The sequence below is a fragment of the Anomaloglossus baeobatrachus genome, chromosome 6 (assembly GCF_048569485.1).
Source record: "Anomaloglossus baeobatrachus isolate aAnoBae1 chromosome 6, aAnoBae1.hap1, whole genome shotgun sequence".
Lineage (NCBI taxonomy): Eukaryota > Metazoa > Chordata > Amphibia > Anura > Aromobatidae > Anomaloglossus > Anomaloglossus baeobatrachus.
The window spans coordinates 382,054,034-382,077,041 of NC_134358.1; the positions used below are offsets into that span (position 1 = coordinate 382,054,034).

General features: G+C 42.7%; 1 protein-coding gene across 1 annotated transcript in view; it reads right to left on the minus strand.

The window, feature by feature from the left end:
- Positions 1–23,008, minus strand: part of STAC (SH3 and cysteine rich domain) — a 439,669-nt gene that overhangs the window by 114,916 nt on the left and 301,745 nt on the right. The window contains exons 6-7 of the mRNA XM_075315072.1: positions 22,870–22,948; positions 14,496–14,566 (exon numbers count right to left, since the gene is read on the minus strand). Coding sequence (XP_075171187.1) covers positions 14,496–14,566; positions 22,870–22,948 — 150 coding nt within the window. The remainder of the gene's footprint in view (positions 1–14,495; positions 14,567–22,869; positions 22,949–23,008) is intronic.

Genomic DNA, 23,008 nt, shown 5'->3' on the forward strand with positions numbered 1-23,008 from the left:
CGTCTCAAAGTGTCGGAACAGAATAAGTACCCTGTTTATCCGACGTCTTGAGACGTTAGGCCGTCGCTATGGGGTTAAACCTATGATTAAGTTGTGGAAAATGGGAAGTTTTACTCAACTTCTCAGCCAGTTTTTATATTAAGTACTACGCCCCACAGTAGTATGCAGGTCGCATTTAACTACCCTTTGGAGTAAAATCTATTCAATATTCTTTAGTGCTACAAATCAAACTAGACAAATAGTAAAGTGCAGGGCACAGACCTCTAACATCCTGAAAGGAATATCAAGCAGAAGAGTGCTTTTTTAAATTGGCTGTTTACTGCTTTTCGCTGACGATCAACTATTAAGGAATTACAGTTAGGTCCAGAAATATTTGGACAGTGACACAATTTTCGCGAGTTGGGCTCTGCATGCCACCACATTGGATTTGAAATTAAACCTCTACAACAGAATTCAAGTGCAGATTGTAACGTTTAATTTGAAGGTTTGAACAAAAATATCTGATAGAAATTGTAGGAATTGTACACATTTCTTTACAAACACTCCACATTTTAGGAGATCAAAAGTAATTGGACAAATAAACCAAACCCAAACAAAATATTTTTATTTTCAATATTTTGTTGCGAATCCTTTGGAGGCAATCACTACCTTAAGTCTGGAACCCATGGACATCACCAAACGCTGGGTTTCCTCTTTCTTAATGCTTTGCCAGGCCTTTACAGCCGCAGCCTTCAGGTCTTGCTTATTTGTGGGTCTTTCCGTCTTAAGTCTGGATTTGAGCAAGTGAAATGCATGCTCAATTGGGTTAAGATCTGGTGATTGACTTGGCCATTGCAGAATGTTCCACTTTTTTGCACTCATGAACTCCTGGGTAGCTTTGGCTGTATGCTTGGGGTCATTGTCCATCTGTACTATGAAGCGCCGTCCGATCAACTTTGCGGAATTTGACTGAATCGGGGCTGAAAGTATATCCCGGTACACTTCAGAATTCATCCGGCTACTCTTGTCTGCTGTTATGTCATCAATAAACACAAGTGACCCAGTGCCATTGAAAGCCATGCATGCCCATGCCATCACGTTGCCTCCACCATGTTTTACAGAGGATGTGGTGTGCCTTGGATCATGTGCCGTTCCCTTTCTTCTCCAAACTTTTTTCTTCCAATCATTCTGGTACAGGTTGATCTTTGTCTCATCTGTCCATAGAATACTTTTCCAGAACTGAGCTGGCTTCATGAGGTGTTTTTCAGCAAATTTAACTCTGGCCTGTCTATTTTTGGAATTGATGAATGGTTTGCATCTAGATGTGAACCCTTTGTATTTACTTTCATGGAGTCTTCTCTTTACTGTTGACTTAGAGACAGATACACCTACTTCACTGATAGTGTTCTGGACTTCAGTTGATGTTGTGAACGGGTTCTTCTTCACCAAAGAAAGTATGCGACGATCATCCACGACTGTTGTCATCCGTGGACGCCCAGGACTTTTTGAGTTCCCAAGCTCACCAGTCAATTCCTTTTTTCTCAGAATGTACCCGACTGTTGATTTTGCTACTCCAAGCATGTCTGCTATCTCTCTGATGGATTTTTTTCTTTTTTTCAGCCTCAGGATGTTCTGCTTCACCTCAATTGAGAGTTCCTTAGACAGCATATTGTCTGGTCACAGCAACAGCTTCCAAATGCAAAACCACACACCTGTAATCAACCCCAGACCTTTTAACTACTTCATTGATTACAGGTTAACGAGGGAGACGCCTTCAGAGTTAATTGCAGCCCTAAAGCCCGCTACACACGCTTCAATATATCTCACAATCCGTCGTTGGGGTCAAGTTGTAAGTGACGCACATCCGGCATCGTTTGTGACGTATCTGCGTGTGACAGCTACATGCGATCAGGATTGAACGCAAAACCGTTGATCGCAAACACATCGTATCATTCTCTAGAATTGAGCGTTTTGTTGCAAGAACCTAGTCAATTGTAACGTGTGACATCCCTCATACGATTTTGTTGTCTGATGCTATGTGCGCAGGTGTGCGCTCTGCACCGCAGCGTAAAAAAGGTCTGCTTCAGAGCGCAGCTGAAAAGCTGCGTTCTGAAGCGCCTCACAATGTCTGTCATTCACTAATCTCTGTCAGTCGGTCACTATCTCTGTCCCTCACTCTCTGTCCATGTCAGTCTATCCCCCTCTCTCATATACTCACCGATCCCCGATCCCCGGCGCTGCATGGCATTCACACTGCTGAGGCGGCTTTTACTGTTTTGAAAAAGCCGGCCGCCCATTAAACAATTTCGTATTCCCTGCTTTCCCCGCCCACCGGCGCCTATGATTGGTTACAGTGAGACACGCCCCCACTCTGAGTGACAGGTGTCACACTGCACCCAATCACAGCAGCCGGTGGGCGTGTCTATACTGTATAGTGAAATAAATAATTAAATAATTAAAAAAAACGGCGTGCGGTTCCCCCCATTTTTAAAACCAGCCAGATAAAGCCATACGGCTGAAGGCTGGTATTCTCAGGATGGGGAGCTCCACGTTATGGGGAGCCCCCCACCCTAACAATATCAGCCAACAGCCGCCCAGAATTGCCGCATACATTAGATGCGACAGTTCTGGGACTGTACCCGGCTCTTCCCGATTTACCCTGGTGCGTTGGCAAATCGGGGTAATAAGGAGTTATTGGCAGCCCATAGCTGCCAATAAGTCCTAGATTAATCATGTCAGGCGTCTATGAGACACCTTCCATGATTAATCTGTAAGTTACAGTAAATAAACACACACCCGAAAAAATCCTTTATTAGAAATAAAAACACACACATATACCCTGGTTCACCACTTTAATCAGCCCCAAAAAGCCCTCATTGTCCGGCGTAATCCAGGATGATCCAGCGTCGCTTCCACCGCAGCTGCATGGAAGTGACCGGAGCCGCAGCAGACACAGCCGCTCCGGTCACCTCCACACAGCAAATGAACACAGCCACGCGATCAGCTGAGCTGTCACTGAGGTTACCCGCTGTCACTGGATCCAGCGGTGGATGCAGCGGTGGCCGCGGGTAACCTCAGTGACAGCAGCTGATCGCGCGGCTGTGTTCATTTGCTGTGTGGAGGTGACCGGAGCGGCTGTGTCTGCTGCGGCTCCGGTCACCTCCATGCAGCTGCGGTGGAAGCGACGCTGGATCATCCTGGATTACGCCGGACAAGGAGGGCTTTTTGGGGCTGATTAAAGTGGTGAACCAGGGTATATGTGTGTGTTTTTATTTCTAATAAAGGATTTTTTCGGGTGTGTGTTTATTTACTGTAACTTACAGATTAATCATGGAAGGTGTCTCATAGACGCCTGACATGATTAATCTAGGACTTATTGGCAGCTATGGGCTGCCAATAACTCCTTATTACCCCGATTTGCCAACGCACCAGGGTAAATCGGGAAGAGCCGGGTACAGTCCCAGAACTGTCGCATCTAATGTATGCGGCAATTCTGGGCGGCTGTTGGCTGATATTGTTAGGGTGGGGGGCTCCCCATAACGTGGAGCTCCCCATCCTGAGAATACCAGCCTTCAGCCGTATGGCTTTATCTGGCTGGTTTTAAAAATGGGGGGAACCGCACGCCGTTTTTTTTAATTATTTAATTATTTATTTCACTACACAGTATAGACACGCCCACCGGCTGCTGTGATTGGGTGCAGTGTGACACCTGTCACTCAGAGTGGGGGCGTGTCTCACTGTAACCAATCATAGGCGCCGGTGGGCGGGGAAAGCAGGGAATACGAAATTGTTTAATGGGCGGCCGGCTTTTTCAAAACAGTAAAAGCCGCCGGAGCAGTGAGAAAGCCGTGCAGCGCCGGGGATCGGGGATTGGTGAGTATATGAGAGAGGGCTGGTAACTTCAGTTACTCAGGAGATTAGCGGTCACCGGTGAGTCTTCACTGGTGACCGCTAATCAGGACGCGACACAGACAGAGCCGCAGCATCACAATGAAGTCGGGTGAAGTTCACCCGAGTTCATTCTGACAGTGCGGCTCTGTCTGTGTCTGCTGTCATCTGCCATTCAGCTCTGCTACATGGCTGTCTGTGTCTGCTGTTAGCGGCCATGTAGCAGAGCTGAATGGCAGATGACATAGTAAAAACGCATCCCACATTACACACGCATTACACACGCTTGGCAAGTCAATAAATAAAAAAAAAAAAAGGTGCCCAATGCATACGTCACAGAACACATGATCTAAAGGATCGCACACACAATTGACCAATTTAACATAGACTACTAACGCTCGTGTGACAGCAAATGAACGACCAACGTGAAATCTCATAGATCCCGTATGCAACCTGGGCGTGTCACATCGCAAATGCGATTGTACAACTAATTGCAACGTGTAAAGTGGGCTTTAGAGTCCCTTGTCCAATTACTTTTGGTCCCTTGAAAAAGAGGAGGCTATGCATTACAGAGCTATGATTCCTAAACCCTTTCTCCGATTTGGATGTGAAAACTCTCATATTGCAGCTGGGAGTGTGCACTTTCAGCCCATATTATATACATAATTGTATTTCTGAACATGTTTTTGTAAACAGCTAAAATAGCAAAACTTGTGTCACTGTCCAAATATTTCTGGCCCTGACTGTAGGTGAGATTAGAGCCGGATAGTTTTGTTCTTTCTCCATCATAACAAAAACAAAAGTATAAAACTGCATTTTTTTAAAATAAACCACAAGTATAACATTAAGTAATAGAGGCTGACTAGTAAAATGTAGCTTATGGTTGTTGAAGACATGCAGGAAATCAAACATCCTAGAACTGAAGATTACACTGGTCAACACAAAAAAATCATCAGCAAAGGTAATATGTCTGTTTGATATGCTGATTCCAAAAATATGCTGAGTTTTGCTCTATCACATAAAGTTTCTGAGATAGAAGTATTTTTGTTATGACGTTATTTCTGCATTTTCAATGTATGTGGTTTTTCCTATGTTATTCCCATTTATTTGCTTGTCTTAATTGTGATTTTTTTTTTCAGGGACAACATCAGTAAAGGTTTTAGTGAGTTTTATGGGAAGTATTGACAGTTCAGTCTGCCAATGACTGCTTCACAAAAAGTCACATGTTATGGCGAGGAGCTGTTATGAGGCGGTAAGATTTGAGTCAACCAGAAAAGGATGGTGATGGCAGCAAGGACTGGTATGTGAGACTGACAGAAGACAGGCCTCTACAGGGATCTAAGCCCTGCCACAGGGAGATAGAAGGGAAGGCATCTGTCATCTCTGGGGAAATTTCTACATATAGTTGGTTGGCTCATCGCATTTATTTTTTAGTTTGTCACCAGACTCACCACCATTGAACTGAACTTACTCAACTGTTTGATCAGATTTAAAAGAGAAAAATGTCACAACAGTGTATTAATCATCTGAACAGATTCTGCTATGTGTGTGGTTCTTTTACACCAAAAGGCCAAATCCGTTCAATCACTCATGATATTAAAAAGATATACCAGATGTACTTTTTGTGTCCACTTGGTGATAAATCAAAAGCTAGGCCCCTCATGTGATAAGCTCAAGTTGCTCAAATGGTCTTCGTGACTGGTTGAATTTGAGGAAAGTGGCTATGCCATTTCCTGTTCCATTTGCTGTTCCCATAATTTGGAGAGAACCCAAAAATCATACTGATGACTGCTACTTTTGTTTTGTCAAACTGAAGGGCTTTTCTACAAAGAACAAACATAAGATTAGTTACCCTGAACTTGAATCTGCGATTAGGCCAGTTCCACATGATGGTACCCTGCCAGTTTCTGTTCCACCTTTGTCTGGATTGGATGACAATGAAGTAGAATATGAAGACTATGAAGCTGAAGCTACTGGCGAAGACATGGAGACCTCAAGTCAAGATGAGTATGTACCTCATGGTGCAGCCGAGCAGCCAGAACGCTTTACTCAACATTAATTAAATGATCTCATCAGAGACCTTTCATTGTCAAAAGATAAAGCTGAACTTCTTGCATCTAGTTTGAAACAGAAGAATTTTTCTTCATGATGATATCAAAGTGTTATTACAGAAACAGAAGTAACACTTTAAGGCTATGTGCGCACTTACCGGATTTTTCGCGGATTTTGCCGCGGATTTGCTGCATGTTTCGCTGCAGAAAATGTTCATAACATCTCTGCAGTGAATCACCAGCAAATCCTATGGAGAAAAAAAATCCTGTGCGCACTGGGCGGAATTTGACAGCTGCATGTTTTGCTGCGGGAATCCCGCAGCAAAAACAAGTGCATGTCACTTCTTTTCCGCACAGCGCTGCGGGATTTTACTCCATTGACTCAATGTTAATCAAGAAATCCCGCAGGGAATAACGCAGGCAGCAAATTCTGTGCGGTTCACTGCGTTTTCCTGCGTTATTCCCTGCGGTATTTTGCGGTTTACCTCCGGTAATGTGCATCACTTGCTTGCGGTTTTGCAGGGAAGTGATGTCATTACAGGAAGAGGAAGCCGTGCAGAGAGTAAACACACACAGATCACTGACACACACATAGAACACAGACACAGACACATAGAACACACAGAAAGAAAACGGAAATATAGAAAAAAAAGAACGTGGGCTCCGCTGCATATTTACCTTCCAGCCGAGGTAAGCACACAGCGGCGGCCCGGTATTCTCAGGCTGGGGAGGGAGAGGGGCAGGGATAATGTCCCCCGCCTCACTCCCCCTCCGGCAGCCGAGAATATCAGCCGCAGCTGCCCCGGCACTGTCGCATGCAATATGCGACAATACCGGCGTGTCCTCGGCTCTTCTTGCCACCGTGTAGCAGTGGTGGCAAGGTAATACAAGGGGTTAATGGTGATGGGGGACCACCGCCATTAACCCCAGGCTTGATCATGGCAGCGTCTATGTGACAGCTGACATGATCAACCCGTAAGTAAAGTGAAAAAAACCACAGACACCGAAAAATCCTTTATTTTAAATAAAACAAACAAGCCTCGTTCACCATTTTATTAACCCCCCCCAAACAAAGCTCCGGCGTAATCCAGGTCCGACGTCCAGTGCTGCTTCCATCCAGCCGCGACTGTCACAGACACAGCGCTGAATGAAAGCAGCAGAGGTAATTACCGGTCATTTCCCACGGTCGGTAATGTGAACTCACTGCCGACCGTGGGAAATGGAGCGATCTGTCATCTATCTCTCTATCTATCTATCCCTCTGTCTATCTATCTATCCCTCTATCTATTCTTCTGTCTATCTACTCTCAGAATTAAATGACTTTTTTTTTTTTTTTTTTCTTCAATGTGCTTTATTGCATTGAATGCAATAAAGCACATCCCAACCCGCACGCGGCAAAACCGCGGCAATACCGCGAATAATACCGCGGTAAAACCGCAGCAAACCGCGGCAAACCGCATGCGGTTTTCGGGTGCGGTTTCCCGCGGTTTTTTACCGCGGGTGCGGTAATCTTTGAGGGCATGCGGAATTTTCTCAAGAAAATTCCACTTCCCAGTGCGCACAGAGCCTAACACAATTTTTCTCAGTTGATGGAGCAATGGTGTACTGTAACACTGTGAATGACCTCTTTGAAGAACTGAATCAAGAGTATTTTGTTGCAGATTGGCGATTGTTTATTGAATGTGATGAGCGAGCATGCTTGTTACTACTCGGTACTCGCACGAGTATCACTGTACTCGGGCTACTCGGCGGGTACCGAGTAATTTTGCAATACTCGTGCTTTACTCGTGGTCTTCATTTCTGCATGTTGGCGCTCTTTTGAGAGCCAGCCCTCATGCAGGGATTGGCTGGCAGACCACTGCAATGCCACAGCCCTGTTAGTTGTGGAATTGCAGTGATTGGCTGGCCTGCACAGCGTGACCGAGCCTTTATACCGGCCGGCGCGCTGTGCTCTGTACACAGCCATCTCATATTCCCTGCTTTCCACGCCCACAGGCGCCTATGATTGGTTGCAGTGAGACACGCCCCCACGCTGAGTGACAGGTGTCACACTGCACCCAATCACAGCAGCCGGTGGGCGGGTCTATACTGTGCAGTAAAATAAATAAATAAATAATTAAAAAAAACGGCGTGCGGTCCCCCCAATTTTAATACCAGCCAGATAAAGCCATACAGCTGAAGGCTGGTATTCTCAGGATGGGGAGCTCCACGTTATGGGGAGCCCCCCACCCTAACAATATCAGTCAGCAGCTGCCCAGAATTGCCGCATACATTATATGTGACAGTTCTGGGGCTGTACCCGGCTCTTCCCGATTTACCCTAGTGTGTTGGCAAATCGGGGTAATAAGGAGTTAATGGCAGCCCATAGCTGCCAATAAATCCTAGATTAATCATGTCAGGCGTCTCCCCGAGATTCCTTCCATGATTAATCTGTAAATTACAGTTAAAAAACACACACACCCGAAAAATCCTTTATTAGAAATAAAAAACACTAACAAAGTCCCTCATTACCAATTTATTAACCCCGACAAACCCTCCATGTCCGGCGTACTCCACGGACTCCGGCGTCGCGTCCAGCTCTGCTGCATGGAAGTGACAGGAGCTGCAGAAGACACCGCCGCTCCGGTCACCTCCACGCAGCTAATGAAGGGAATAGCGCGATCAGCTGCTGTCAGTCAGGTAACTCCCGGCCACCGCTGGATCCAGCGGTGGCCGCGATTAACCTCAGTGACAGCAGCTGATCGCTATACTCACCTCAGTTGGTGCATGGAGCTGACTGGAGCGGCGGTGAGTAGCGCGATCAGCTGAGCTGTCACTGAGGTTACCCGCGGCCACCGCTGCATCCACCGCTGGATCCAGGTAACCTCAGTGACAGCTCAGCTGATCGCTATACTCATCTCATTAGCTGCGTGGAGGTGACCGGAGCGGCGGTGTATTCTGCAGCTCCTGTCACTTCCATGCAGCAGAGCTGGACGCGACGCTGGAGGACTGTGGAGTACGCCGGACATGGAGGGTTTGTCGGGGTTAATAAATTGGTAATGAGGGACTTTGTTAGTGTTTTTTATTTCTAATAAAGGATTTTTCGGGTGTGTGTGTTTTTTAACTGTAATTTACAGATTAATCATGGAAGGTGTCTCATAGACGCCTGACATGATTAATCTAGGATTTAGTGGCAGCTATGGGCTGCCATTAACTCCTTATTACCCCGATTTGCCAACGCACTAGGGTAAATCGGGAAGAGCCGGGTACAGCCCCAGAACTGTCGCATATAATGTATGCGGCAATTCTGGGCGGCTGCTGACTGATATTGTTAGGGTGGGGGGCTCCCTATAACGTGGAGCTCCCCATCCTGAGAATACCAGCCTTCAGCCGTATGGCTTTATCTGGCTGGTATTAAAATTGGGGGGACCGCACGCCATTTTTTTTAATTATTTAATTATTTATTTCACTGCACAGTATACACACACCGGCTGCTGTGATTGGGTGCAGTGAGACAGCTGTCACTCAGTGTGGGAGTGTGTCTCACTGCAACCAATCATAGGCGCCAAAAAGCAGGACAGCAGGGAATAGGAGATTGATTAATGAGCGGCCGGCTTTTTCAAAAGAGGAAAAGCCACCGGAGTTTGAACAGCTGTGCAGCGCCGCGGCAGTGATCGGGGAACGGTAAGTAAGAGAGAGGGGGGGAACTGACCGACAGACTGTGAGAGGGGGACAGACAAGACAGAGAGAGACAGACCGACGGACTGAGGGAGATAGAATAAAAAAAAAAAATGACCGACATCGCTAGTAAAAAGCACACAACGTGCGTTTTGGACATCGGAGTGCCACACAAGGTTTTCATGTAAAATCTTTCATGTATTAATCTCAAAAAGTAACATACACCAGCTCTATCTCACTATTGGGTATGTGCCCTTAACATTTCCGCCATGAAAATTCATTTTGGTGTCATTTTGGAAGGTTTTCTGGTGAGTCCGTAAAAATGGCGTAAAACTTGGACACAATTGTTCACAGCTGTGACTTTTGAGTGATAAATGCTTCAAGGGGTCTTCCCCATGCTGATGCCATGTCATTTGAGCACTCTTCTGAGACTTTTGTGACATTTTTAGGGTTTCTACATGCTGCCGGGGGGTCATTTCACAAAAATACTCGGGTCTCCCATAGGATAACATTGGGCTCGGTGCTCGGGCCGAGTACACGAGTATCTTGGGAGGCTCGGCCCGAGCTTCGAGCACCCGAGCTTTTTAGTACTCGCTCATCACTATTTATTGACTCATCCCAGAGAAGTTTAAAAGCAGTGTTGCTTTACAATGGAAATATGAAGCCATCATTCCCTATTGCTCACTCATGTCATCTAAAGGAAAGTTATGAAAATCTGTCAGTTCTTTTGGATGCTATACAATATAAGAATCCTCAATTAAATATCTGTGGACATTTGAAAGTGATTGGTCTGCTAATGGGAATGAAAGAACGTTTCACAAAATATTGTAGCTTCTTGTGTTTATGGGACAGTAGAAATACAGTAGGGCATTGTATTTGTCGTGTTTGGGGACAGAAATACATCTATGCTCCAGGTAGAGACAATGTTCAGATAATCCTTTAGTTGCTCCAACAAAAATCTTTCTTTCTCCACTACATATAAAGTTGGGATTGATTAAAAACTTTGTGAAACTTATGGCAAAGACAAATTCACAAGGATTCCAGTACATTTCACAGAAATTCTCCAGCATTTCACCAGCAAAACATAAGGAAGGAGTATTTGTTGGTCCTCAGATCAGAGAGATTATGAGAGATGATGGGTTTGAAGGAACGCTAAATGATAAGGAATTGAGATCTTGGAAAAGCTTCAAGTGGATCTGTGAAAACATCTTAGGAAAAAATAAATCTCCAGAATATCATGAAGGTGTTGAGGAAAATGTGAGGTTTTCTGACTTTTTGCCTTGTTTTGTCATTTTGCTTTAATCTGTTTTTTTTTCTTCATTGGCCATCTTGCTTCCTGTTCTGTTGCCCTCACCCTTGCCCTCAGTCAATATGGATTCCTCAGCTTCTATGTTCCCTCCCTGTTCCCTGCCAATTACCTGCTTAAGCCATCTCAGCTGATGGACCAGTGCTTCTGAATACTGTTTGCAGTCTGCCTGTAACCTGGTCTCCAGAAGTCTTTAGAAGAACTACTTTTCTGCCATCCCTCTGTTTTGGATCCCTGGAACTCGTGTCCACACAGGAACCTTTCTGCTCTGCCATGGACATTTACAAGTACAGTAAGGCCCTGTGCGCACTGGAAAACGGAATTTTCTTAAGAATGCGGTTTGCAGCGGTTTTCTGCGGTTTTACCGTGGTATTTTTACCGCAGTTTTGCCGTGGGTTGGTACATGTGTTTTAATGCATTCAATGCAATAAAGCACATTGAAGAAAAAAAAAAAATAATAATTTCCATCTATGATAGATAGTAGATGGATAGATAAATAGATAAACAGACAGAGAGAAGAATAGATAGATGGATAGATAGATAGATAGATAGATAGATAGAGGACAGATCGATCAACAATCGACACACTGCAGTTCTCCCGGCGGCAGTGTGTTCACATTACCGGCCGTGGGAAATGACCTGTAATTACCTCTGTAGTCTCGTTACGAGGCTGTATTCAGTACAGTGTCAGTCGCGGCTGGATGCAAGCGACGTGGGACATCGCTATGGATTACGCCGGAGCTGTGTGTTTGGGAGGGGTTAATAAAATGGTGAAAGACGGGGCTTTTTTGTCTTTTATTTAAAATAAAGGATTTTTCGGTGTGTGTGTTTATTCACTTTACTTACAGGTTAATCATGAAATCTGTCTCATAGACACTGCATGATTAAGCCTGGACTTAGTGGCAGCGATGCGCTGCCATTAAGTCATTATTACCCTGATTGCCACCGCATCACGGCAACAGGAAGAGCCGGGACACTCCGGGACTGCCGCATAATGGATGTGACAGTCCCGGAGCAGCTGCCGGCTAATATTCTCAGCTGCGGGAGGGGGAGGCATTAACCCTGGCCCTCGCCCTCCCCAGCCTGAGAATACCGGGCCACCATAGTGTGTTTACCTCGGCTGGACGGTAAAAATACGGTGGAGCCCACAAGTTTTTTTTTTATATGTCCGTTTGATTTCTATGTGTATTCTATATGTCTGTGTCTGTGTGTGAGTGCGATATGTGTGTAATCTATGTCTATGTCTGTGACGTGATGTGTGTGTGTGTGTGTGTTTACTCTCTGCACGGCTTCCTCTTCCTGTCATAATGACATCACTTCCCTGCAAACCGCAGGCAGTGATGAACATTATGTCCTGAAACCACGAAATACTGCAGGGAATAACGTAGGAAAACGCAATGAACCACACAGAATTTGCTGCCTGTGTTATTCCCTGCGGGATTTCAAGATTACATTACAGTCAATGGAGTGAAATGCCGCAGCGACGTGCGGAAAAGAAGTGACATGCAATTGTTTTTGCTGCGGGAATCCCGTAGCAAAACATGCAGCTGTCAAAATCCGCATAGTGCGCACAGCATTTTATTTTCCCATAGGTTTTGCTGGTGAATCACTGCAGAGATGTTATGAGCATAACATGCAGCGAAACATGCAGCAAAACCGCAGGAAATCCGCGGGAAAAAACAGTAAGTGCGCACAGGGCCTAAGAGAGACTGAATTATACTTTGACACTTTTGCTGTACTTTGAGGATCCATTCCTGCTTAATTTGTTCCCAGCCTCTGCACCCTGCAACTGTTTAACCCTTCATGTTTTGTGCACTTACTTGAATTAAGTAATACAAGAAATGTTTAGCAAACCTGTGTCCCTCTGTTTCCCTTGTACCCTTGCACTAGACTCTATACAAACAGTATTTAACACCTTACAGAACTGCTAAATGCATACCAGTGTCTTGGCTGTCGCTTGTCTCTGAAAATGCACTGCCCCGCTGTACAAAGGCTACTAATATGTAGTACAGCGTAATCCCCACTAGGTGGCAGCAGAGTAGTGAAGGAGAGACAAAGAAACACTGTAACGTAAAGGCAGCTGAAGTACAGGAGAGTAACTTCAGCAGGCAGTTAACAGGTGAACCATCAGGGGGCAATAGAGTAGTCAAACAGTCAGGGTCTAGCCAGGAAAGTCGAGTCACAGCAAAGGGAGGATCAATATCAAAGTCAGAAAACAGAACCGAGTCTGAAGCCAGGAGATCAGGTATGCAGAGGGAAACACAAACAACAAACAGGAGAGGGAAGTCCGGGATGGGGACAGGCAGACGAACGGGGGAAGGTATAAGTCAGGACACAGCAGCAGGGAGGCAGGACAGATCGGGAACACTCACCAGAACCAGTATACAAGCTGCAAGGCAGAAATATCACTGGCACTGAGTCATAGGTAGAGAGGCAATATATAGCGTCCTGGGATCCAGAACGAGGCGAGGGAAGTTAACCCCTGACATGACCAGATCAGAGCTGGGTGTAACCAGCAGCAGGGAAAAGCCGGCCTGGATCATGACATGCACTTTTTGCATTCAAATTTAGATTTCTTCCCTCAAAATCTTGGGGATATAAGCAATGAACAAGGCGAGCAGTTTCACCAGGACATTAAAGTAATAGAACACAAAAAACAGGTTTTTGGAATGACTCAAAGATGGCAGATTACTGTTGGATGTTTTATAGGGACAACCATGAAAAATCGCATCAACGACAGTCTAATGTCAACTGCTTTTGATTTCTGGACATATTTTGGTTTGTATTTTGCATGTGACTTTATTTTGGTTAAATAAAAACTGTTTTGTAAGTTGAAGCAACTTTTTCTAATATGTAGATTACCGTTTTCTTAATGTCGCCAGTATATTTCCTATACCTTATAATAATGATGTTGCTCCATGGAAACTATACATGCTACAGAAAAACTATATACATTTTTTAAATCAGGACAAAAAGATGATTCAGAAAAGTGCAAAGTCACCTGCGATGATTACAAAAAATATTTTTTGTAGACCTGTGTATGGGACAAATATGTTCCTACAGGACAATTTGCCTTTGGTTTAATATGGTTTAATAAAGGATTAATGTTCTTATAATAAGAAGAAATGTATTAATAGATACAATACTATCCGCTAATAGATTTCAATGGCCTCAATTTGAATGTTTTATGGACAATGCTTCCATTTGAATGGTTTTAATAAATCTTGAAGACCAAAAAATACTAAACCTCTAAAAATATATACTTTATTGAAATTGGTTACAATACTAAATGATTAAACCCATGTAGTACATTTTAATTGGTTTTAGTATTTTAACATTTAGTATTTTAATCTATTTCAATAAAGTATATATTTTTAGAGGTTTAATATTTTTCGTCTTCAATAAACACTTCCTCTTTTTTAACGTTGCATGGTCTTTAATATTTTAATAAATTGTCCAATTATTACTGATAGCAACCAAAAAGGTTTGCTCAAAAAGTAAAATGGAATTCTCAGTTTTGATTAACAAGACTTCATTTTGTATAATGGTTAATACATTAGTTTCTATATGTTTTCACTTTATGCAATTAAGAAATGTTAGTAAATAACGAGTACCGTTGGATTGATTCCTCTTTGCTGTTGTTCTTCATTTAAATTTTCCGTACCATTTTCTAAGTAGCTAAAAACTGAAAAAAAATATTATTGTTAACTAATAGGTAGATGAACGGTAACAATTGTTGATACTTAAAAAAATTAATCATTCCTTTTTTTGGGTTTCTCTATGCTGTCATAGTATACCCTTATTTAGGCTAACAGTAGCCATCACTCACTCACACAGGCTGCATATGAGTATACAGACAGACCATTTTATCACCTTTCATTTATTACTTTTAAAATGATATAATAGTGTCCACTTATATTCTGGACCATTCTGAAAAATATCTGGACCATTTGGCAAATAACCAGAGCCCCTGAACAATGGGTAATGCCAATTGACTTCCATTTTTTGGCAATATCTTGAAGAAAGTTCTTCGAAAACAATATAAATTACCAAATTGAAATGAAAATTAAGGGAAATTATAACATCTTTCTGCATCATCTCAGGCCAATATCACAGTTTTCGTATACCAATCTCCTATGCACCCAATAATGTGGATCTGTGCAGCTCCACTTCCTATCAGTGACAGTAGCGGTCCAGACGTGAGTTTGGGGGCCATTTTTATAATGATTCCCTTGATTAGTACACCAATAGAAGACATTCCTACTTTGAAGGAATGACAAACTCAATGCTACCTGTGGACTAATACACTACTTTTAAGATTTCCATTCATTTTTAAAATAAGGCAGCTGTAAGACATAACTTTGGAAAATACTAACATGATATTTTTGAAAATATTTAACTTTGAAATAAAAATGAAACATTTGACAAATAATGACAGAAACTATAGTGTGCAATACGTAACTGTACTTTACAACACAGCATAGACATCATTCAGTGCTCTGTCCTCATAAACACAAAGGTGACGGTAACAAATTGTATTATAGTCATGTGTGCAGTCAGCATCTTACCTCTTTAATCTTTTTATTTTGGCATGTTAACTTGCCAAACTGCCAAATTTAGCATTAAGGTGGAAGACTGTTTGTAATGGAAATAAGAAATTTTCCTGGCAAACGAGACTCATACTGACACAAGAGTAAGTAGCTTCTAGATCCTTGTGTGAAACTTGTGAATGGAAAAATCATTAGCATAACTTGCATCCTTCAGAGGGATGTCGAGGGCATGGATACTAAAATTATCTGAAATTATATACAGTAGTCTTTACACCAAGAGAGAATGACTTCAATTAGGAATATTTTAAAGATAATCAACTACCAGGATTTTCATATATAAACTAAAAACAGTGCTATACTGGCACTATCATATCTAATAAGTGAGTCAGGTTTTGCTAGTTATTCCCGCCCCTGTCTGCCTGACTGTCCTTCCTCCCTCTGTCTCTGTTATTACAGGGAGAGGAAGGAGGGAGGAAGGACAGGCAGGCAGACAGGGGAAGATATAACTAGCAAAACCTGACTCATCTATTAGATATTTAGTTGCACCTCTCATCAAGTAACAGTGCATTTCACAAACTTTACTTGCCTATATTTCAGAAATTATACATCCGATCTCACAACTAAAGGTATACATAGAATCGGCATGATAGCGCCAGTATAGCACTGGCTTTAGTTTATATATGAAAATCCTGGTGGTTGGTGCGCTTTAAGGGGTTGTCCCCTTTCAGAAAATGCCGGTCTCTGGCCAAAGTTTGATTTGAAACAAGCAAACCATGTTTTATTCACCGTCCTCTGTTCCAGCACTGAGTCTCTGTTGATGCTCCCAGTGTCTAATATTGTCTGCAGCGTTTACGTCTCATCAACATTGGCACAGCCAGTCAGTGCAGTGTCTTCTTGTCCCTGCTTACAGTTGCTGAGCTCATTCTCAAATCGACATTTGTGATACTGCCAATATCAGATATTGAGAGTGTAAGGTGGTGTAAGGCTCGGCCACCTCGAACCTGTGTGTATGATGTATATGTAATCTAATGTCTAGGGTCTATGTGTTCAAATGGCCACTAGGTGGCCACGGTATGTGGGCTGTTTCTCTGGTGCTCCCGAGCTAGAGGGGGACAGTGAGGGGGAGCAGTCTAGTTTGAAAAAGAGCAGTTAGAAATCAGTTGGTGAGGAAGGTCCCTGAGGAGGAGTACACTGCATCTGTGAGAGGCGTAGTGAAGAAAAAGCCAAACAAGATTGATTTGGCGTGGCCTTCTGGGCCAAATCCGGTTATTTGTCGGATGCGCAGAGTGGTCCGGACACTAGTGGCTATTCCCTGGTGGAGACCTTACAAATCCTTTCAGTGAGAAAAGAGCCAGTGGGACCTTAGAGGGAAGAGTGGTCCTGACTGACTGAAAAGACAGTCGAGTCTACCTTGGTTAGTGTAATTGGGTACCCCAATGCGAGACCAAATACTATTGAAATGGTCAGCCGGAATATATGTACAAAAAACGAAATTTTGTTGAAAAAGATAAAGACATTCCCTGTAACGTTCATGTAATGTGCCCGCCTAAGGCGAGGAAAAGAACTATACATGTTGTCAAGTAAAGAAGTTTGGTTAAAAGATCCTGTGAGTGTGTCAGTGCCTGTGACGCATGAAGAAAAGGATGAGCTTGATGCTGTATTGTACTAAAGTGGCAGTTGGAGCGCAGAGGAAAAGCACCGGGCTATTAGGCAGCCGAACAGCAGACTCTGCCATGACTACAATGGCTCCCGACTGCCCCTTTAACATGAGCAGTGACAGTGTTGGACCTAGAGACGGTGAATAAAGCACAGATTGTTTTTTCCTGGGACTAAAATTTTATGAATGGAGAAAACCCATTTAAGGCTGGTGTAATTATTAGAATTTTAATATAATTTGCTTCATATCTATGGATTTATGGAAAAAATAGTGTTTGGAATTTCTGATACTTAAAATAACAATTAAAGAATATTGGCATAGTTACTGCTCTTTAACCCCTTGGGCACCCTGACATAAATGGACATCATTACCGTAGTTGCCTTGAATTACGGCCCCATTACATACACTTCCATCAAGATGACTACTCAAATGCAGAAACGGTCCATTTGAGCCCAGATGGTTAAAGGGGTATTCCATCTCCAAGATTCTATCCCAATATCCCTGCACATGAGGTAAGAGACATGGCTATATCAGGAGAAATCTACTACATTTCTATTTGGAGGTATTGCTAATATTATTATTACACCTACTTCATATTGGGATAGGATCTTGGAGATGGAAATACCCCTTTAGGCCTGAAACACACTTCCATTAAAAACACACACGTGCCGCGAGACACGTATTTACCCTGCGTGTTGCGTGTGGTAAGTACGTGTCTCGGGTACGTGCGGTCCACGTGTGTTCTACATGTGCTATCCGCGATAGCACACGTAGAACTGGTAATTTGCATACTCACGTGGTCCGCGCTACTGTCCGTGGTGCTGATCGTTGGTCTCCAGCCCTGCTGTCTCCCCGCTGCTGCCGGCCGCAGTGCAGTGAATATTAAATGAGCATAATGAGCGGCGGTCAGCAGCAAGTGGCAGCAGCGGCAGGAGGGCAGGAGAAGGTGAGTAAATGTTTTGGTTTTTTTTCACTGACACGTGTGCTTTCTCCGGCGCATGTCACACGGGACCGCATCCACACTACATCCGTGTGGTACGGGTGCGGGCCGTGTGACACCCGTGCTGCCGGAGAAAATGTGGACATGTCAGCGTGTAGAAAAACGCACACACGTATAAACGCACACGGACACATGTTCCGTGTAGGTTTACGTGTGTGTGCCTGCTACAATAGGGTAGCATTGCTGAACGTGTCTCCATGCCGCCGGTACGTGCAAAAAATGGCAAACACATACCGGCGGCACGGATGTGTGTCGGAGGGCTTAATAACAAGAGTAAGGGTTCGCTTACGGTAATGTATAAAAAAATCTGTCAGATTTTACTGCAGAAAGTAGGATGAGTGTCCCCAATATATCATTCTGTATGTCATGTGAGTGCTATGCGTGTGTGCGATTATTTTTCTCGTCTGGCATCTATATGACATGTATTTTTTTTTAGCATCTGTTATTCAAAAATCATGTACAGGACCATTTAAAATGTTCTGTGCTACACAATAGTCATGTATCTTTAAACATGCAGATGCCACTAGGATGATCCATGTGGCATCCGTCTTTTTTCCTTTCGCACCCATAGACTTTTATTGGTGAGTCTCATCTGATTTACGCAGTCACAGCATGCTGTGATTTTTTTTTTCCTCAGGCCGAATACAGATGACAAAAAAATTGCAGATCAGCTGGGCCTCATTGAATCATATTGGTTCGAGTGCAATTTTTTTTTTTCTCTCATTTCACTCATTGTATTTGTACACTTGTGTTAGCGTATCCTTATAGTCATGATCAGATAAGAAGCAGATCCCATTTAACTTCTTAAATATACAGTAATGATCACTAATGACTGCAGGATCTAAATAACTTGACAATTTGAAAGAGTACTGTCAGTCCACTGGATTCCTGGAATTAGGGCAGGGGGCTAATTGGTTTGTATGGCAGAAGCGGGTCTGATGAAGGTCAGCCGTGGGCAGCCATCTACGTAATAGATTGCTCAGCAGAGTTTTCGGCCTCATTCAGATGGCAGCTTTATTGACGTATGAGTAAAATGCACCAGTTTCATCAGTGATTTTCATCATATTTTGTGTGGTCAGAGTTTCATCACTTTTTGTCGAATCAAGTTTTTTTTACCTTTTATCACTCAGTAAAAGATAGATAGCACATGGATGCCATCCGAATGCTGCCAGATTTGTTCACTGACCCATAAACCTGCACTGACATTTCTCAGATCAATATCAGAAACATCACCGTGATTTTGTACAGACCACCCGGTCTACAAAAAAATCACACTTGATACGTTAATGTCTACATATATTGCTATGTATTGAGTATCCTGTGTAATGTTACTTCTTGTTTTGCTTTGATTGTATGAAAATTCTTTAATATAAATTATATCAACATACAAAGAATCACGGACATGTGGACAGCCTCATAGATTGTCACAGATACAAGTGCGGTCCATGAAAAATTGACGTGTGAATGAGCCCTTATATTAACGGGCAAAATTAATTAACCTAAGTAATCCTAAGTATTATGTGGTTGATCAACTGATCACAATTCAGTTCCCCTAATGAGGCAAAAAAGGTAAAATGAGGTTTAGAACAGAAGCTGAGAGGAATGGCGTGCAACCAAATCTGCAACAATAGAAAACAATGATGGGGTTTTTTTCATCAACAAATTTTTGATTCTCAAAACTTTTTTTTTTTAAAGTTATATTTTATGGATCCTGAAATGCACTAACACTAACATTATGTATGAATCATTGTTTTATTGTGCACGTTTATAGACATGTAAAAATTTATGCCTTACAAATTGTGATATGACCTGGCTCTGTGTTCTATTGCACTTTATTTGGGTATTTTTAATTAGTAGGGGTTCTCATTTTGCTCTTTTATATCAAGGTATTATTAAATATATATGACCCCAGGATGCCACCTTCATAACGTGGTGGTGTTCATTTTTAGTAAACATGTCACTTAGCTTTGGATAAAGGTATAACATTGTAATTTAGAATGGGGTTTTTGTCTTTCTTAGGTGATAACCTACAATAAGTAAAAATGACAAAATAAGGCATGATGGCTCAGTGGTTAGCACATTTGCTTCACAATACTTGGCTTTGAGTTCAAATTCCACCAAGGACACCATGTCTCTGAAGTTTGTATGTTATCCCTATTTTTACATGGGGTTATTTCAACCACAAACTCAGGGGTCATTTACTGTAAGTTGTGAACCCCAATGTATGAGCAGTGATAATAATGTCTTCAAAGCACTGCAGAATATGTTGGTGCTACAAAACAAGCATAATATTGAAAAAAAAAATATACACAACTTTGTTTTCTTTTTCTGATACAATATATATTAAAAGTTGAACTAGAGCATAGACAGATAAAATAATAAAGATAAATAAAGATAAGTGTTTGATGCATCCCTTGGGAAAGAAGTACAGTTGTGCTCAAAAGTTTACATACCCAGGCCGAATTTTTGCTTTTTTTGGCCTTTGAAGAATATGAATGATACCACAAAATCTTTTTTCCCACTCATGGTTAGTGGTTGGGTGAAGACCATTATTGTCAAACTACTGTGTTTTCTCTTTTTAAATCATAATGACAACCAAAAGCATCCAAATGACCCTGATCAAAAGTTCACATACCCCAGTTCTTAATACCGTGTATTGCTCCCTCTAACACCAATGACAGCTTGAAGTCTTTTGTGGTAGTTGTGGATGAGGCTCTTTATTTTCTCAGATGAAAAAGCTGCCAATTGTTCTTGGCAAAAAGCCTCCAGTTCCTGTAAATTCCTGGGCTTTCTTGCATGAACTGCGTGCTTGAGTTCTCCCCAGAGTGGCTCAATGATATTGAGGTCAGGAGACTAAGATGGCCACTCCAGAACCTAAACTTTGTTCTGCTGTAGCCAATGACAGGTCATTTTAGCCTTGTGTTTTGGATCGTTGTCATGTTGGAACGTCCAAGTACATCCCATGTGCAGCTTCCAGGCAGATGAGTGCAAATTTGCCTCCAGTATTTGCTGATAACGTGCTGCATTCATCTTTCCTTAAAACTTGACCAAATTTCCTGTACCTTTGTAGCTAACACCTCCCCACATCATCAGTGATCCATCTCCATGCTTTACAGTAAGACAAAACAATCACTGATCTCGGGGAGAGCATCCAGAGAAAACACTGCCGCAGCCAGCAAAGACACTCAACACAGTGAAATCCTAGGTGTATTGCCTATTGGGAAGTATGCAAATCAAAAAAGGTCAGTGGAGCCTCTGTTAGGAGACTCCTAACAGAGGCTCCATGGACTTTTTCTGATTTGCATACTTCCCAGGGGGCAATACACTTAGGGTTTCACTGTGTTGAGCGCCTTTGCTGGCTGCCGGCAGTGTTTTCTCTGGCTGGTCTACCCGAGATCAGTGATTGTTTTGTCTTGCTGGTCTACTAGGCATTGCTCCCACCTAGCCAGAATCCTACTCCACACTGATGAGGGGCAATATCCCGAACCAGCTGTCTGTGGATGGATACCTGACTTTAGCATTTCCCTTGTCATATCTTTAAACTTGTCAAAGAGTTGGATATTGACTAAAGGGCCACTTAAAATGGTGGTTATGGTGGTCTCCTTAAAAAGAGCCACTCTTTGGCTAGGTCCTTCCCGGAGGGATATCTGACTATTTTTTGTGTCGCGACTCCTAACAGAGGCTCCACAGACCTTTTTTGATTTGCGTGCTTTACAGTAGGAATGGTGTCTCTTTCATCATAGGCCTTGTTGACACCTCTCCAAATGTAACGTTTATGGTTGTGGCTAAAAAGTTCGATTTTGGGCTCATCACTCCAAATTACCATGTTCCAGAAGTATGGAGGCTTGTCTCTGTGCTGTTTGGCATATTGTAGGTGAGATACTTTGTGGCATTTGTGCAGTAATGGCTTTCTTCTGGTGACTCGACCTTGCAGCCAATATTTTTTCCAATGTCTCCTTATTGTGCATCTTGAGACAGCCCCACTGCTAGTTTTCAGTGACTCCTGTGTTTCAGCTGATGTTATCTGTGAGCTTTTATTTGCATCCCGAACAATTTTCCTGGCAGTTGTGTATGAAATTTTTGTTGATCTACCTGATCGTGGTTTGTTTTTTTCCGAGCCCCTGATTTTCCATTTGTTAATCACAGTTTGAACACTGCTAACTGGCATTATCAATTCTTTGGATATCTTTTTGCATCCCTTTCCTGTTTTATACAGTTCAACTATCTTTTCCTATAGATCTGTTGACAATTATTTTGCTTTCTCCATGACTCACAATCCAGAAACATCAGTGGCTGGATGAAAGATGCAAGAGTCTGTCTGGATCCCAGAAACTCACTCAGCGTTTATGCACACACACTGATTACAAGCAAACAGGTCACAGGTGAGGATGTTACCTGTATTAGCCATTCAAACCCATTTGTGTCAATATCTGTGCATGTTATCAGGCCAAAATCACCAGGGTATGTGAACTTTTGATCAGGGTCATTTGGAAGTTTTTGGTTGTCATTATGATTTAAAAAGAGAAAAGAGAATAGTTTAACACTAAATAGCTTCACTCAACCACTAACCATGAGTGGAAAACATGATTTAGTGTTGTCATTCATATTCTCTGAAAAAAGCACAACTGTATAAGTATGAGATTAGTATGCCACTCACTCAAAGCTAATGCTGTAAGCCACTGAGCCAGGTAAGTAATGGAAGGTGTCCAATATTACATGTAGATGTTTGTGTAGGAACATTTTGGTAGTGATTTGAACTATGGCAAAAAGCAAAAACTCACCACTATCACTACGTTGTCTGCCTATATCCAATAAAAAGGAATTATCCCCTTCTTCAGGAACTTCCAGTAAATCTGTAGTCTGCAAGAAAAAAAATATGAGAGACTACTTAATTATGTATTACACAAGTGTGTTATAATC